Genomic DNA, 15,445 nt, shown 5'->3' on the forward strand with positions numbered 1-15,445 from the left:
TCGAAATTATTTATTTGAAATATCAAACTAATATAATCTAATTTAACTTTAAAAATTAATCAAATTGATTTCAAAAAACTTAATATAACAACTAGAAATAAACAGAGAAAGTGTATAGAAATTTAAAAAATTCTACTCAAATTAAACATAATCCATTAGAACTGATACAAAACTTTTTTAAAAAGAAGTTAACGTGGCAATTTTTTCTACTACGAACCGGAAATTTATAAAATATTATAGATATAGTTATTGCTCCTTCAATAGTCTCTTCTAGAATCACATTAGAAAATTGCTATTTAATTATTTGTTGAAGCTTCGTTTCCCTAATTTCAAAATACAAATTCTCTCCCTCTCGTATCTTAATTTAATTTCAAACTTTTCACTTTACTCTTTAAGTAATTAAATAAATGATAAATTAAATGCTATGGGCTTATGGCCTATGTATACGCAAGAAATCAAATTATTATATTATCATAAAGCAACTTGATGTACCATCCAACCCCATGTAATACAAAATTACAACTTATATGTGTTGTGTTTTGGTTGCTCTGAATGATCAAACTTTTGAATTCAATGTTTTCTTAGCCGCCTGTAAGTTGCTGTTTGTACTTATTAGAATAATGTAATAGAATACCCTGTTTAAAATTACTTAACCTTTGACATTATTTCTTCAAAAAATTTCTATAAATACATCACCTACAATGTTAATAAAACTCACTAAACCAAAATAACAACACCAAAACTTGTTAAGAAAAATGTCTTCTTATTCAGAGCTATCAAATCTTCCGATTCGTGAAATTCCAGGGGACTATGGTTTCCCTATAATTAGCGCGATTAAAGATCGATACGATTATTTCTATAACCAAGGTGAAGATGCTTGGTTCCATAACAAAGCTGAAAAATACAAATCTACTGTTGTCAAAATCAACATGGCACCAGGTCCATTCACATCTAATGACTACAAATTGGTAGCCTTTTTAGATGCCAATAGCTTTGTTTGCATGTTTGATAATTCCCTCATTGATAAAACTGACACTCTTGGTGGTACATTTAAGCCTGGTAAAGAATACTACGGTGGTTATCGTCCCGTCGCGTTTATCGATACCAAAGATCCAAACCACGCAGCATTAAAAGGCTACATTTTATCATCATTCGCAAAGCGACATAACTTATTCATTCCTCTGTTCAGAAACACGTTATCCGATCATCTTTTTAATAATCTCGAAAAACAGGTTACTGAACAGGGGAAAGCAGATTTCAATGCTTTGCTTCCGACTATGACGTTTGATTTCATTTTTCGTTTGCTTTGTGATCAGAAAAATCCGTCTGATACAGTTCTTGGCGCTCAAGGACCAGAACATCTACGTAAATGGCTTTTCCCACAGCTAATTCCGTCCTTGAGCGCCAAGAAACTTCCTAACATCATAGAAGATATGCTCTTCCATAATTTTTTAATACCATTTGGTTTTATAAAGAGTGATTACAACAAACTTGTTGATGCATTTAGCAAGTCTGCTGTGTCCATGTTGGATGAAGCAGAAAAACTTGGAATCAAAAGAGAAGAAGCTGTACAAAACATTCTTTTTCTCGTGGGGATCAATATGTTTGCGGGGCTGAACGCCTTTTTCCCTCATCTATTCAGGTTAGTAATGTCGAAGTGTGTAATCATCTCATCTAAAAATTTAGTTAGACAGAACACACTTGATTATTCTATTCTGCTTTGATACCATGTTGAAGTGTGTAACCATCTCATCTAAAATGTTATTTTCATCTCTCATGTGATTAATTAGGTTTGTGGGCGAAGCAGGGGCTAGTCTACACACACAACTTGCTAAAGAAATCAGGAGTGTTATTAAAGAAGAAGGTGGTGCAATCACATTATCAGCGATTAACAAAATGAGTTTGGTCAAATCGGTAGTGTACGAGACATTGAGACTTCGCCCACCAGTACCATTACAGTATGGTAAGGCGAAGAAAGAGTTCATGGTTCAAAGCCACGATGCATCTTACAAGATCAATAAAGGACAATTCGTAGTTGGATATCAGCCCATGGCTAGTAGGGACCCTAAGATTTTCGCAAACCCGGATGAGTTTGTACCTGATAGGTTCATGAATGATGGTGAGAAAATGCTGAAACATGTCCTATGGTCTAATGGAAGGGAAACAGAGAGTCCAGCACCAGATAACAAGCAATGTCCAGGCAAAGATTTGGTGCACCTATTGGGTAGGTTAATATTGGTTGAATTTTTCATCAGATACGATACATTCACCCTGGAAATTACACCTCTATTTCGTGCACCAAATGTTGCGTTCAACACATTAACTAAAGCAAGTAAATAGTTTGTTATGTGATCAAACTGTGTGTGCCCGCTCACGTTGCATATTCTCTTATTGATTATTTTATTTTTTTGGTTGTATTTATTTAGTTTTTGTTGTAAATCTTCTTTATGATTCAAATGAATAAACGTTGATTCTAGATCGGATCAAAATTGAATATTACAGGTTGTGGATATATATCTTAATTCTTTTATTTCAATTTATGTCATGCTTTTTTCTTTTAAAGTTTATCTAAAAAAAGAGCTTTTTATCTTTTCGTAATTAGAAATACTCTTTTTTGAGATTTTTTTGATAAAATAATTTATAGTCACCTAAAAATTTAAGATTTATTTTAAAATATAAATTTCAAATGCATGTCTTCCACTAACAAATTTTTTACCGAAATTATTATTATTATCATTTGTTTGTTGTAGTAGTAGTGTATATGTACTAGTATATTGGTGTATTGTATTGCATTATTATATTAGTATTATTAATAAAGTTGTTGACTCTGTCACTTTCTCGGCAGGTCTTTGACAAAGACTTGTAAACCTGGGTCCTAGGTTTTTTTGTTTTTTCTTTCCACCGATAAAAGATTACTATTAAAGTTCCAAGATGGACTACTAGTGCAACTTGCAAAATTTACACATATATTTCCGAGGCATAATATATAAATATATTTTTTAATTTGGCTTCAAATTATATTCATATTGTTCAACTTTGAATGTGCACAAATAGATACTTAAATTTGTATAAAATTGAATAAATAGACACACATATCCTACATGTCATTTTTTGTCCTACGTAGTGTCTTACATGTATTATGTCATGTAGGACGACTCATGTGTTAATTTATTTAAAAGTTGGATAGATAAAGTATCTGTTTGTGCGTTATAAAAATTGAAGGTCATAAGTTAAAATTTGAAATCATGTTTAAGAGTTTAGGATCCAATAGATATATTATGTCTTATTTATATATATGAGGTCTTTTTCCATATATATATATATATATATATATATATATATATATATGTTGAAATAGTGAATTGTTCTGTCGTTAGGCAAACAATGCAATATGTGGTGCATCTTTCATGCATGACGTTCCCTAGCTACTATGTCAATGTAAACACTAAGTCGGCTACTCCGCCACAAAACGACTTATTTCATTTCTTGAATTGGACTTTAAAAAAGGGGCATATCTAGATAAAGTTGAGAATTTCAAAGAGTACTTGATACGTAAAGAAGAGATGAGAAATCATCTAATAAGCTATGACTATCTCATGCTAGAAACAAGCTTCGATGATGTATGAGTTAAATGTAAAAAGAAACTCTAAAATGCAAACCGATAAACTAGTTATGAGTGGTGATGCCTTCTTTCGGGAAGGGAGGAGGTTCACGTAATTCTCATGAAGATGAGATTGTCGACCAAGGTGGATATGGGTCTCCATAAATCTCCTAGTCTTTGAACTATGTTAGCATCAATGAATTCTAGCAAAATTAGTATTTTTGGTATCAAACAAAATATCTGTAAATTCATAATTTAAAAATTATATATGTATTTCAAAATACTACTAATAGTATTTTTTTTTTAAAAAAAACTTTAATTCTATAAGACGAAGAGATCAATATTACAATCGTCTTCAAGGAAAAATCATATAAAAATTGTATCATTATTATATAGAAAATATCATTATAGTACATTTTAGAAAATGAAAAAGTCGTGCTTGTGGATATTTTATCTTGGATGACTTACTTTCTCTTAACAAAAAAAAAAAAAAAAGACTTAATTATCTTTATGTGTATTTTGAGAAAAATCTTTTATGCACATTATTAAGATTCCTATATGGAGGCTATCCCAACTGCGGTCAAATACAAATTATTTTAGTTACCTATGCTTAACTCTTCTAGAAAGATGATAAAATTTATTATGTGCTTAAAATATATGAAATTTTTGTATGATCATTTTATTCCACTTATGTTTTAGGTAGATCATCAACTCACCTCATTAATCAACAAATTCTCTATTGAGATATAACTGTTACCTTATTACTATGTTTCAACAATAAAGATATCTTTTTTGAGAAATAATTTAAACATAAGTAAGCTTCTCATTTCATCTTTAATGACAAGTTTTATCATTTAATAGTATGAACTCATGAACTTCTAGTCACGTGACATATAACTAATTAAGTCAATACTCCCTTTATAAACTTATCGTATATCTGAAATTATAAATTTTAATGTCTTCATTTTTTTTAAAAAAAAAAAAACTTTGTGTCTAAGGTAACAAAATTAACTCATAAAAACATAATATATATGTAAGTTCTAACCCTTCAAAGTTTTTGTAAGTTCTAACCCTTCAAAGTTTGGACAAATCATTTATTAGCTCAACCCAATTTGATCCACCTACTTCGGCTTATTTAAAAAATGGGCCGTTGCAACCTTATTATTGTTGCTTCAAGACTCTGCGGAATGAGTAAGTTGTAAACCAAGATAAGTATAAGAATAATAATATTCTATTTTTGTTGATCTATTTTACTTGAGTCAAGATTGATCAAAAATAACCTCTATATTTCTGTGAGATATATTTAGAGTCGTTAACGTCAAAGCTGAAAGTGTAACGTACTTGTTGTGCCAGCAGTTTCATGGGCTGGGTCATGGATGTTAAAGAATAGAACTTAAGAGTGAAATTTCAATTGGGCTATGTGATAAGCCCAATTATCTTTTTTCATGACCTTTTAGGTGATTGGGAACTTTTGCGTATAGCTTCTATAATAAACTTAACTATTCTCCATAGTTATGGTTTATTTATTTATTTCTGGATAGTAGTTACAGTTTAAGTTATCTCGTTTGTATAATTGGTGAATTTGTAGAATTTATGAATATATTTGTATAATTTAATTATTTTTGTATAAACTCGAAATAACGAATTTATACAATTATAAACATTAGAAGTGTAAATAGTTATATATACAAATTTTGAATTATACAAAAGTTATACAAGTTATATTACACAAATTTCAAATTATGAAGACGTGCGGATTATACAAAATTAAAAAATTGAGCCGCATGATATTAGCTAAAAGTAGATCACGAATTATGATTAAAACATGCTATAACTATATTAACAAATTAACTAGTATATATTTAGTTATGCGCATAAATTTCCCTATGTGATATTTAAATTCTTAAACAGACATATTAAAATGATTAAATTAATATCTCATATAGTCACTTAACTAATAATTTTTTTCATAGAAAGTTACTCAACTTTCTTTTATAACGGTAAAGTTACTCTACTATGAATACTTACCTACAAAATCAAACAATTATTGATATTTCATTTAGAAAGTCACTCGGTTAATTTAAATAATTTCTTTTTAATTGAAATATAAATTTTGAAAAAATAATTTAAAAAAGTTTCATGTCAATTATTTTATTAAATTTTGTTGGAAAACAATTTTAAAAAAAATTAATTTCTTAAAAATTAATAAGATACTTCTTTTAAGCTTTTATTATATTATATATGTGTTGTACTGCCAGCATAAAGGTGGAATGCCAATGAAATTAATCATTTCCGATTTCGTTTTTTTTTTTTTTTTTTTTTTTAAACAGACTGCCTGTTGAGGCGTAAACTTATTATTTTTGTACTGGATACACAATAATCATTTTTTATTTATTTTAAATAGTTCAAACCAAAATAATATTTTTTTTAAAAAAAATAATAAAATAAGTAAAAATGAGTGTCTTATTATATTTTTAAAAATTAATTTAAAAGAAAAATTGTGTTTCAACAAAATTTAATAAAATAATTAAATGAGCATTTTATTATATTTTAAAAAAATAGTTTAAAACAAAAATTGTATTTCAATAAATTTAACGGAACATATTTAAATTGTTGAGTGACTTTCTAATGTGACATCAATATAAGTGACTTTATAGATACATCATTTATAATTGAGCTACTTTTAGGTTATAAATGAAAGTTGAGTAACTTTCTACAAAACGAATGTTTATTTTAGTAACTTTATGTGAATATAATTCATATTTAAATGATTTTAAAGTTATAAAAGAAAGGTAAGATATTAATTCAAAAATGATTGTACATCAAATAACATAATTTTTAAAAATTATTCTTTGTCTAATAATATTTGTTCGCTATTGACTTTGCACATTGTTAAGAAAGCTGAAATATTAGCTCAAAAATTATTGTTAATAAATATATAAATAATTTTAGTATTTCATTCTTTGAATATAGTTAATACAATATTTGAAAAATATAATGAAAAAAATGACTATAATTAATGATAAAATAAATTAAAAATTATATATAAAATATTTATTAAATTCATAAAATAAAATAATGTTAGATATCTTTAAATAATATAGAGGATAATTATTATTGAACCAAAAAAATAAAATAAAAAAAAATTTAGCCGGTATGATATTTGATTGTACGTGCGACGAATCTTTAAATTAAATTAAATATTCCACGTCACAAATGGGAGTTGTTTCCCAAAATTGGTACCCTGTCATTTTTCCTTTTTTTCATCAATAATTGTTTATTACTGATTTCTGATAGAAATTAAAAAATTATAAATAATTGAGATAATTTTATCAAATTACATTTATTAGATTATCTAAATATTATAAAATAAATAATCTTCAATACTAGAGAGCACAGTAAATTATTCATTCATTTTATAAATTGGACATTTTAAAATAATATAATAGATAAAATAAAGATCTATTAAAAAATATTTATTTAGGGTAAATGATACACTTATTTTACTCTTTCTTCTCTCTGTCCCTAATTACTTGTTCATTTTTTAAATGACATATCTATTAAGAAATCAATAATAGATATAGCAATTTTATCCTATTAATTATGAAGCGATAATTAAAAACTTAATATTTTTTACATTTTTTGAAAGTAATCAATTGATAATATAATAGATACTTTACAAGATTAATCTTTATTGATTTGTCGAAATGAACGAAAACTAAAAAAGAAAATATTAATTGTGAATTATGTTTGGGCTAATGTGTAAGATTTGGAAATCCCAAATCCGACATCTAAATTGTAATCCGAAAATTCAAGTTCTGATATACAGATTATACTATTATTCTATGATCGGTAGAGTATCAAACAGAAAAAAACAATTTTCTGGGTAAAAGATATGATTATTTGATTAAATGATGAGCAAAAGAGTTGGTGATGTTATTTATTATTTATGTCTCAGTCTCACCAATTTCTGTCATTTTTCCTTTAAAAACACATGAATTCAGAATGATGGGATATACACACCATCAACTACAAAAACAGCAAAATGCATATGGGATAGTGCCCTTTTTTTTGGGCTTCTTTCAATCACACCATGAACATCAACTATAAGTAAAATTACACTCTCATTTTCACTTTCAAAAAATTGTTAATTAAAAAAAATTATTTTATTTTTAATGAAATTTTTTTTATAAGAAAACAGTCTTTAGCAATAATAATTATGCACAGAAACAAAACGTGCTAAAATTTTATTTGATAATAGTTAATTGTCATTAGATCTAATACTGTTTTAAGTTTTAGAGGTATCACACCCCTTTTCTTTTCTTTTCTTTTTTTTTTATGTAGAAACCATTTTTTTTTTCAAATTAAGTGACAATATTGAAAAGAAATTATTTAATTTAATTTTTAGATTGAAGTTGTCACTTGGAATTGAGTTATTATGTTTCGATCATCATCTTTTTAAATTCCTAATAAAAAAGAGATGAGTATTTGTTTTGTTTGTGGGTAAGAAATTATGTTGATCGAAACAAAGATATGAGGCACCCTTTAATCATGTGATTCTAGCACAACCACTTTTATCAACTTATACTATCTTAAGTTATTTTTTGGACGGATTGTTACATGCATGGTACAACTTGTCACATATTTTATTGTCGAAATTTTATTGGTCTCAATCTAGATGCATAAAATGCATTCTGAATTTTGACATTTGAAGCATAAATGTCTTCTTCGCATCTCGCTTACTAGCTCTTACTTATTTTAAATTAATGAAAGTTAATTATATATTTTTGGACAAGATGTATTTCTCCATCATTGAGTTTCTTTTAGTTATTTTAAAAAAATATATGCAACCTCATTTTTAATTGAAACAAATATTTTAACGTGCCTAAAATTAAAGTTCATCCAATGTTAAAATCAAATATTTGTTTCATATAACAAAAATCAAATAACCTAAATAATTCTAAATTTCTAGGACACAATATATTTTGAATCATTTTATGTATTTTAACTTATTTACTCTTAAAATTAACGTTAAAATTAAGCATCCACATATTGAAATGTCTTAATAATCCAACAAAATAATAAAATAATTGCTAAAATAATCTTATTTTTGTTTTTAAATAAAAGCAAAAATAACTTTTTGTACATGATAATCCTTACTTTATTATTATTGGCATATAAATCAAAGACGCGAACGCCACCATGAGCGATTCATTTTTAAGAGAGAAAATGAATAAAAATAAATAAATAAATAAATAAAACTAATCATTCATTAGTGTTATCCTCATTCATTAAATAGAGATACAAAGTAATTCAATAATCATTTCAAACAAAAATATAGGACATCAAATTGATCATATGATTACATCAAATTTCATATCTAAGCTACAGACAGAGGCGGACCTATAGTATGTCGAGGGGATTCACCCAAATCTCCTCGGCAAAAAATTACGTTATATATTTAAGAATTTTTGAGTTTATATATCAATTTTGAACATCCTGAATATAAGATTAGAGATTAACTTAGTGGTTTAGGGGTTCAAATCACTACTCTTTTTTTTAAACCCCTTGATGAAAATAAAAATTCGCTAATGATAAAAAAGATATAATAAAATTTAACCTCAAATTAAAAAATAATACCGTAAAATATTAACTTAAGTTCGATCATTACACCTTTGAATATATTTTTGTAAATATTTTTCTTTTGGGTAGGTTATGAGGGATATATATTGGGTTGGTATGGAAAATAATGAAAAAGAAGGAAAAGGTGTGAATGTCTTAGTGATTTGTTTATTGAAATAAGAATAAAATAATATGTGAGCATCTTTTTTTTTTTCAGCGTGAGTTTTGATTCTATTTTTTTTATTATTATTATTATTTTTGGAATTTGGGTTATGTATAGTATATGAGTCTGTTTGGCTCAGCTTAAAAGCTGGTCGAATTGACTTAGGGCTAGTTTGGATGGGCTTAATAAAAACAGCTTTAAAAAAGTACTTTTGAAAGTGCTGAAACTTATTTTTAAAATAAGCAGTTATGCGTTTGGATAAAAGTGCTGAAGTTGTTATGCCAAACGTGAAAAGGGAAAAATAGAAGAAAGAGATGTTACGGTTATATGGGTAATTTGAAGATTGTATAAAAATATTAAAGGAAAAAACATAAAAATGTGGTCAACTTAAAACAGCTTATAAGCTAAAAAAAAAAAAAAGCACCCCTACCCCAGCTTTTAACTTTTGGCTTAAAATAAGTTTTTTTAACTTAAAATAAGTTATTTTGAGTATTGTCAAACAGTTAAATAAGTCAAAAATCAGCTTTTAAGTCAGTTTGACCAGCTTTTAAGCTGAGCCAAACAGGCTCTTAAAAGCTGCTTTTAACTTATTTAGCTGTTTGTCAATACTCAAAATAACTTATTTTAAGTTCAAAAAAAACTTATTTTAAGCCAAAAATAAAAAAACTGGATTAGAGATGTTTTTTTTTTAGCTTATAAGCTGTTTTAAGTTGACCACATTTTTATCTTTTTTTGCCCTTAATATTTTTATACAATTTCCAAAATTACCCACATAACCCTAACATCTCTTTCTTCCATTTTTTCCTTTTCACGTTTGCATAGCAATTTCAGCACTTTTATCCAAACAGATAACTGCTTATTTTAAAATAAGTTTCAACATTTTTTAAAATATTTTTTTAAAGCTATTTTTATTAAGTTCATCCAAACGGACCCATGTATGATGAGTGGCGTGTAAGTGGGGGTAAGTGTGTAGGTGGAGGAAAACGAGGGTAGGAAAAATGGGTGTATCGGTAGTTTAGGTTAGTGAGTTTTTTAATGAATATATATATATATATATATATATATATATATATATAATAAAAGTTTATTAGCTAACTATTTAAACTAATAAAAGTATAAGAAATTTAAATGGTTAAAATAAGAAATATTGATTTATTTATTAAATTTAAATATTAGAAAAACGTATTTTTTAAAATAAATTGAAAATAAAACTTACCTTTAATGTGACTCAATTTTTGTTGTTTTAAAATCTTTTTAAAAAATAAGATAAAACTCAAAATATTTAATTTAGGCTTAAAACAAATATTAAACACTATAAATGGTGTAAATCAACTAGTTCGATAAATCATTTATCTACGAGAGACATTTTCAAAGACTGCTAAAATGTGATTGTCCTCAGTTGTTTTTTTTAAAAAAAACTTAACAGTGTTAATTAATCCTGACTGAAAATTATTTAAATGTAATGAGATATTATATTTTAAAATATAAATGAGGATAAAATAATCTAAAATTATATATTTTAATTAATATTTTCTTAAAAAAACGTATTAAGTAAAAGTAGAGATAATTTGAGACTAAGCCCCGGATAGTAAGTAGTAAAATTTAAGTTTAATGAATACGTGGATACCACAATTATGATTTTATATTGTTTTATATATGTTTGAGACTTGAGAAATCTGAAATAAGAATTTACAAAAGATATTTGTAGTAGTGCGGGAAAAAAAAAAATTCCACTCCCCCAAACAAAATTAAAAAAGGACCACGCAATTAGTTTTAAAATATTGTGTATCATCTTCTCTACTAACATTATTAGCATCTCTAAGACATAATTATTACAATGTCAAACTTAGAACATTAATATTAAAAACAACTTGTCTACGTCGTTATTAGATCAACGAGGATTTATTCTTCCCTCGATATAAACTAATATTATTGCCCTTTTGCATTTCTTAATAATTCATTAAACAATGGTTTACTGATCATACTTAGTGGGATACACATGATGATTAATATTGTGCAGGAAACTAATAAGATCCCATTTTGAATTGTTCAATTAAAAAGTTAATTTTTTTTTTTTCTTGTGTTAGAATAATTCTTAAATTAAAGAGTATTTTTAAATCAAAATATAAATTTAATTATTATTGCGACTCTGTTGCTTGCAATCCTACTCTTTCTTTATACTATACGTTGTTACTTGTTTCTATCAATTTTCAGTAAGATAAACAAATCGAATTTAATTTTAAGAAGTATGTATAGAAAAGGATTTTATTAAATAAACTTGCAAACTAATGAAAATGACTTCAAATATTTATATGACATAGGAAAGATTGTCAATATTTTTTGTCTTGTGACGTGTATTTATTATCTTTTTGTTCTACAATATCCCAAAAATAGACTCTATAATAAGGAGTCTCGTAAGTCGTAATCAAGTGTTAACTGATTTTTATTTCTAAAAGAAGGCTAATAATGAAATTTAAGACAAAAAACACATATCTAAGTTAAAAAGAATATTTTCCAAATTATATATTTATTCACGTTTACTTACCAAACTCCACCTCCACCGAAGAGCTAACGTTTACTTTATTAAAATTCATAGATGAACCATTCATATTTTCATTATTGTACCAAAATTATTACTGAGATTATTATTTTCAATAATCATTTTTTATAAAGTATGGAAGAACTTTATCAAATTAATTTTTAGAATAAATTCTTAAGTTATTATATACAACTAAAAATTACTCAATTTTCTATAAGCTTTACTGAATAGGTCAAATAAATAAAACATCGATTTGGTCGACTTTATATGTTCACATATTGATGGTTAATGATATGAATGGACTTTTTATAAGGCTTAGACAATCCTCCTCAATTTGAATTAGCTTTTGGGGCGTGAGTTATGCCTAAGATCTAAATTTCACATGGTATCAGAGCGCAAAGCCCGTCTGAAATGAGTGGATTCCTTATAAGGCCTGGACAATCCTCCATATCGATGGTTAATGAGATGAATGGACTCCTTATGAGGCTTGGACAATCTGTTTTATCCTTCCTTCCTTCCTTCTATTATAAGTACTAAATACAAACTCCCAAATTCAACACCCACATTAAAAAAAAAAAAATGTCTTCAGTTTCCTCCAAATATCCGGCCATTGCTAGCTCTTCAGACAATGAATCTTGTAAACCACTTCTTCAAGTTCGAGAAATCCCAGGTGACTATGGTTTCCCATTCTTCGGAGCTATTAAAGATAGATATGATTATTACTACAGCCTCGGAGCAGACGAATTCTTCCGTACGAAATCCCTAAAGTATAATTCTACTATATTCAGAACGAACATGCCACCAGGTCCATTTATTGCTAAAGATCCCAAAGTCATTGTTCTTCTCGATGCTATAAGTTTTCCTATTCTTTTCGACTGTTCAAAAGTCGAAAAGAAGAATGTTCTTGATGGCACCTACATGCCATCAACTGATTTCTTCGGTGGATATCGTCCTTGTGCATTTCTCGATCCATCTGAACCAAGTCATGCAACACATAAAGGGTTTTATTTATCTATAATCTCAAAACTGCATACTCAATTTATTCCTATATTTGAAAATTCTGTTTCTCTACTGTTTCAAAATCTTGAAATTCAAATATCTAAAGATGGAAAAGCTAATTTCAACGACATTAGTGATGCAATGTCGTTTGATTTCGTTTTTCGTTTGTTGTGTAACAACACAAATCCCCTTGACACAAAACTTGGCACTACTGGTCCAAAATGTTTTGATTTATGGATGTTGCCTCAATTGGCTCCATTGGTCACTCTTGGTCTAAAATTTGTCCCCAATTTTTTGGAAGATTTAATGTTGCATACTTTCCAATTGCCATTTTTTATAATTAAATCGAAATACCAGAAGCTTTACGATGCTTTTAACGAGCATGCTGGAAGTACACTTGATGATGCTGAGAAGAGTGGGATCAAAAGAGATGAAGCTTGCCACAACTTAGTTTTTCTTGCAGGTATGCCAAATTTACAGGGTGGAGTTCTTGATTTAGCTAGATCTCAGTTAAATTATATTTATAGTTTCAATTCTTGAAAATTTATGGGATTTTGATTTTGTATGATAGAGGTTGAGTTACATTTTGACCTTACATTTAGAGCTATTAATATAGGCTAGTCCATTCTATCCGAACTAATTCATACATGCTTTGACATTTCATTTATAGGTTTCAATGCTTATGGTGGAATGAAAATTCTGTTTCCGTCACTGATGAAGTGGGTGGCAAGTGGAGGAAAGAGTTTACACACTCCTCTAGCAAACGAAATCAGGACGATCATCAAGGAAGAAGGTGGGTCCATTACTCTATCAGCAATCAACAAGATGAGTTTGGTTAAATCAACGGTGTATGAAGTGTTGAGAATTGAACCACCCATTCCGTTCCAGTACGGTAAGGCTAAAGAAGATATCATGGTCCAAAGTCATGATTCAAATTTTTTGATTAAAAAAGGTGAAATGATATTTGGATATCAAACATTTGCAACAAAAGATGCAAAGATATTTGAAAATCCAGAAGAGTTTATTGCAGAGAGATTTATGGGTAGTGAAGGAGAAAAATTGTTAAAATATGTTTATTGGTCAAATGCAAGAGAAACTGATAGTCCAACGGTCGATAACAAACAATGTGCAGGAAGAGATCTGGCTGTGCTGTTGTGCAGGTTAATATTTTCTCGAGTTTAACTTATATATACCGACACGATATTAAATGGTTTATTGTTTAACTTTAATAAATCATGTATACATGCAGGTTGTTGTTGGTGGAATTTTTCATGCGTTACGACACATTTACTGTGGAGTCAAGTAAATACTTGGCTGGACCATTAATAACTTTCAAGACATTGGAGAAAAAGGCGATTTGAATTGATTAATCTTCACTTAGCCAAGGTGTGGTTATTCTGAACGTTTGTTGGTGTATTACTGATGAATTTAGTGGATGTAATAATTAATTATATCTTTTTATTGCTGAATTGATTCCAATAATTATTAACCAACACCTTTATATATTTCATATATATAAATCTACTCACAATATTCACATGTTGGAAAACATTCAGGCTAAAAAAACTTTAATCTTCATGATTCATGAAAACAGTAAAAGTCGTAAGAAAAAAAAAGTTAATGTCGTACAACTTCAACCCAAATGATTGAAAATTTGGAATACAACTTCCTAGATATCAAAATCTTTTGGAAATCTACTTTAATGCCTATTTCAGATACCACATATCAAACATGTCTGATAAAGTTACTTTCTCTTTAAATAATAGTTATTCGCTATATTATTTGAGATGTTCAATAATATTTGTTCATTTTATAAAATCAATAGATAATTTTTTACATAACATTAATTATATTTAATTTTTCAAGACATTATAGTTATTATATTCAAAAAGCGATATAATAAAATTATCATTCTATATATATAATTTTTAAAAAAAGAGTGCAAAGCCAATAGTGGACAAATATTGTTGGACATAGAAATATTTATTTCAAATAAAACACTCATTTCGATAACTAAACATATACTCTCTCGATTCATTTTTATTTGTCACTTATTTTTAAAATAGATTTTTATTTTTTACTTACACTTTTGACATACAAAGAAAAGAATAATAAATTTTTCCTATGTTTTAACGTCAATATTAAATACTCATCTTTCAAATCATTTTTTAAGAAATTATTTCTTAGGAATTGTTTGATAAAATACATATATCTGTAATTATTTTCTTATAAATATGTCAAGTTAAACTTAAATTGTGACGAATAAAAATAAATGGAGGGAATAATTGATGTTCTTTTGAGTGTATGTAACAACTCATAGTTTTTCCAGTACATGTCCGAATTGTAAACACTGATGAATCTGTGTGTTATTTGAGGAATAAGTTGCCAATAGGTAAGTAAGCATATAAAACGAACCATGATATTAAGTCATTATATTTGAAGTGTTGAATCAAAATTTTAAGCTAAAGCTAAGGAAGGCTTAAAAGAAAAGTTCATGTGTTAGAGACTTTTAAATACCTAA

At 27.4% G+C, this 15,445-nt stretch overlaps 2 protein-coding genes across 2 annotated transcripts; both read left to right on the top strand.

Moving 5' to 3' along the window:
• Positions 1-737: 737 nt before the first annotated feature.
• On the top strand, positions 738-2,489 carry DES (divinyl ether synthase). Its single transcript, NM_001247598.1, has 2 exons — positions 738-1,642; positions 1,791-2,489. Exons 1-2 carry the CDS (start codon positions 756-758, stop codon positions 2,338-2,340), a joined length of 1,437 nt encoding a protein of 478 aa, NP_001234527.1. The 5' UTR covers positions 738-755; the 3' UTR covers positions 2,341-2,489.
• A 9,874-nt stretch (positions 2,490-12,363) lies between these two features.
• Positions 12,364-14,393, top strand: LOC100736436 (cytochrome P450 CYP74C4). The gene is given in 3 exon segments (NM_001398674.1): positions 12,364-13,387; positions 13,595-14,084; positions 14,174-14,393. Coding segments are annotated over 3 exon segments (1,485 nt in total). The 5' UTR covers positions 12,364-12,504; the 3' UTR covers positions 14,286-14,393.
• Positions 14,394-15,445: the final 1,052 nt, after the last annotated feature.

This window comes from Solanum lycopersicum, chromosome 1 (assembly GCF_036512215.1).
Source record: "Solanum lycopersicum chromosome 1, SLM_r2.1".
Lineage (NCBI taxonomy): Eukaryota > Viridiplantae > Streptophyta > Magnoliopsida > Solanales > Solanaceae > Solanum > Solanum lycopersicum.

Coding starts and splice junctions, on each gene's coding strand:
- DES (NM_001247598.1), top strand. CDS start 756: ATGTCTTCTTATTCAGAGCTATCAAATCTTCCGATTCGTGAAATTCCA. Junction 1,643..1,790: donor TTTTTCCCTCATCTATTCAG/GTTAGTAATGTC, acceptor GTGATTAATTAG/GTTTGTGGGCGAAGCAGGGG.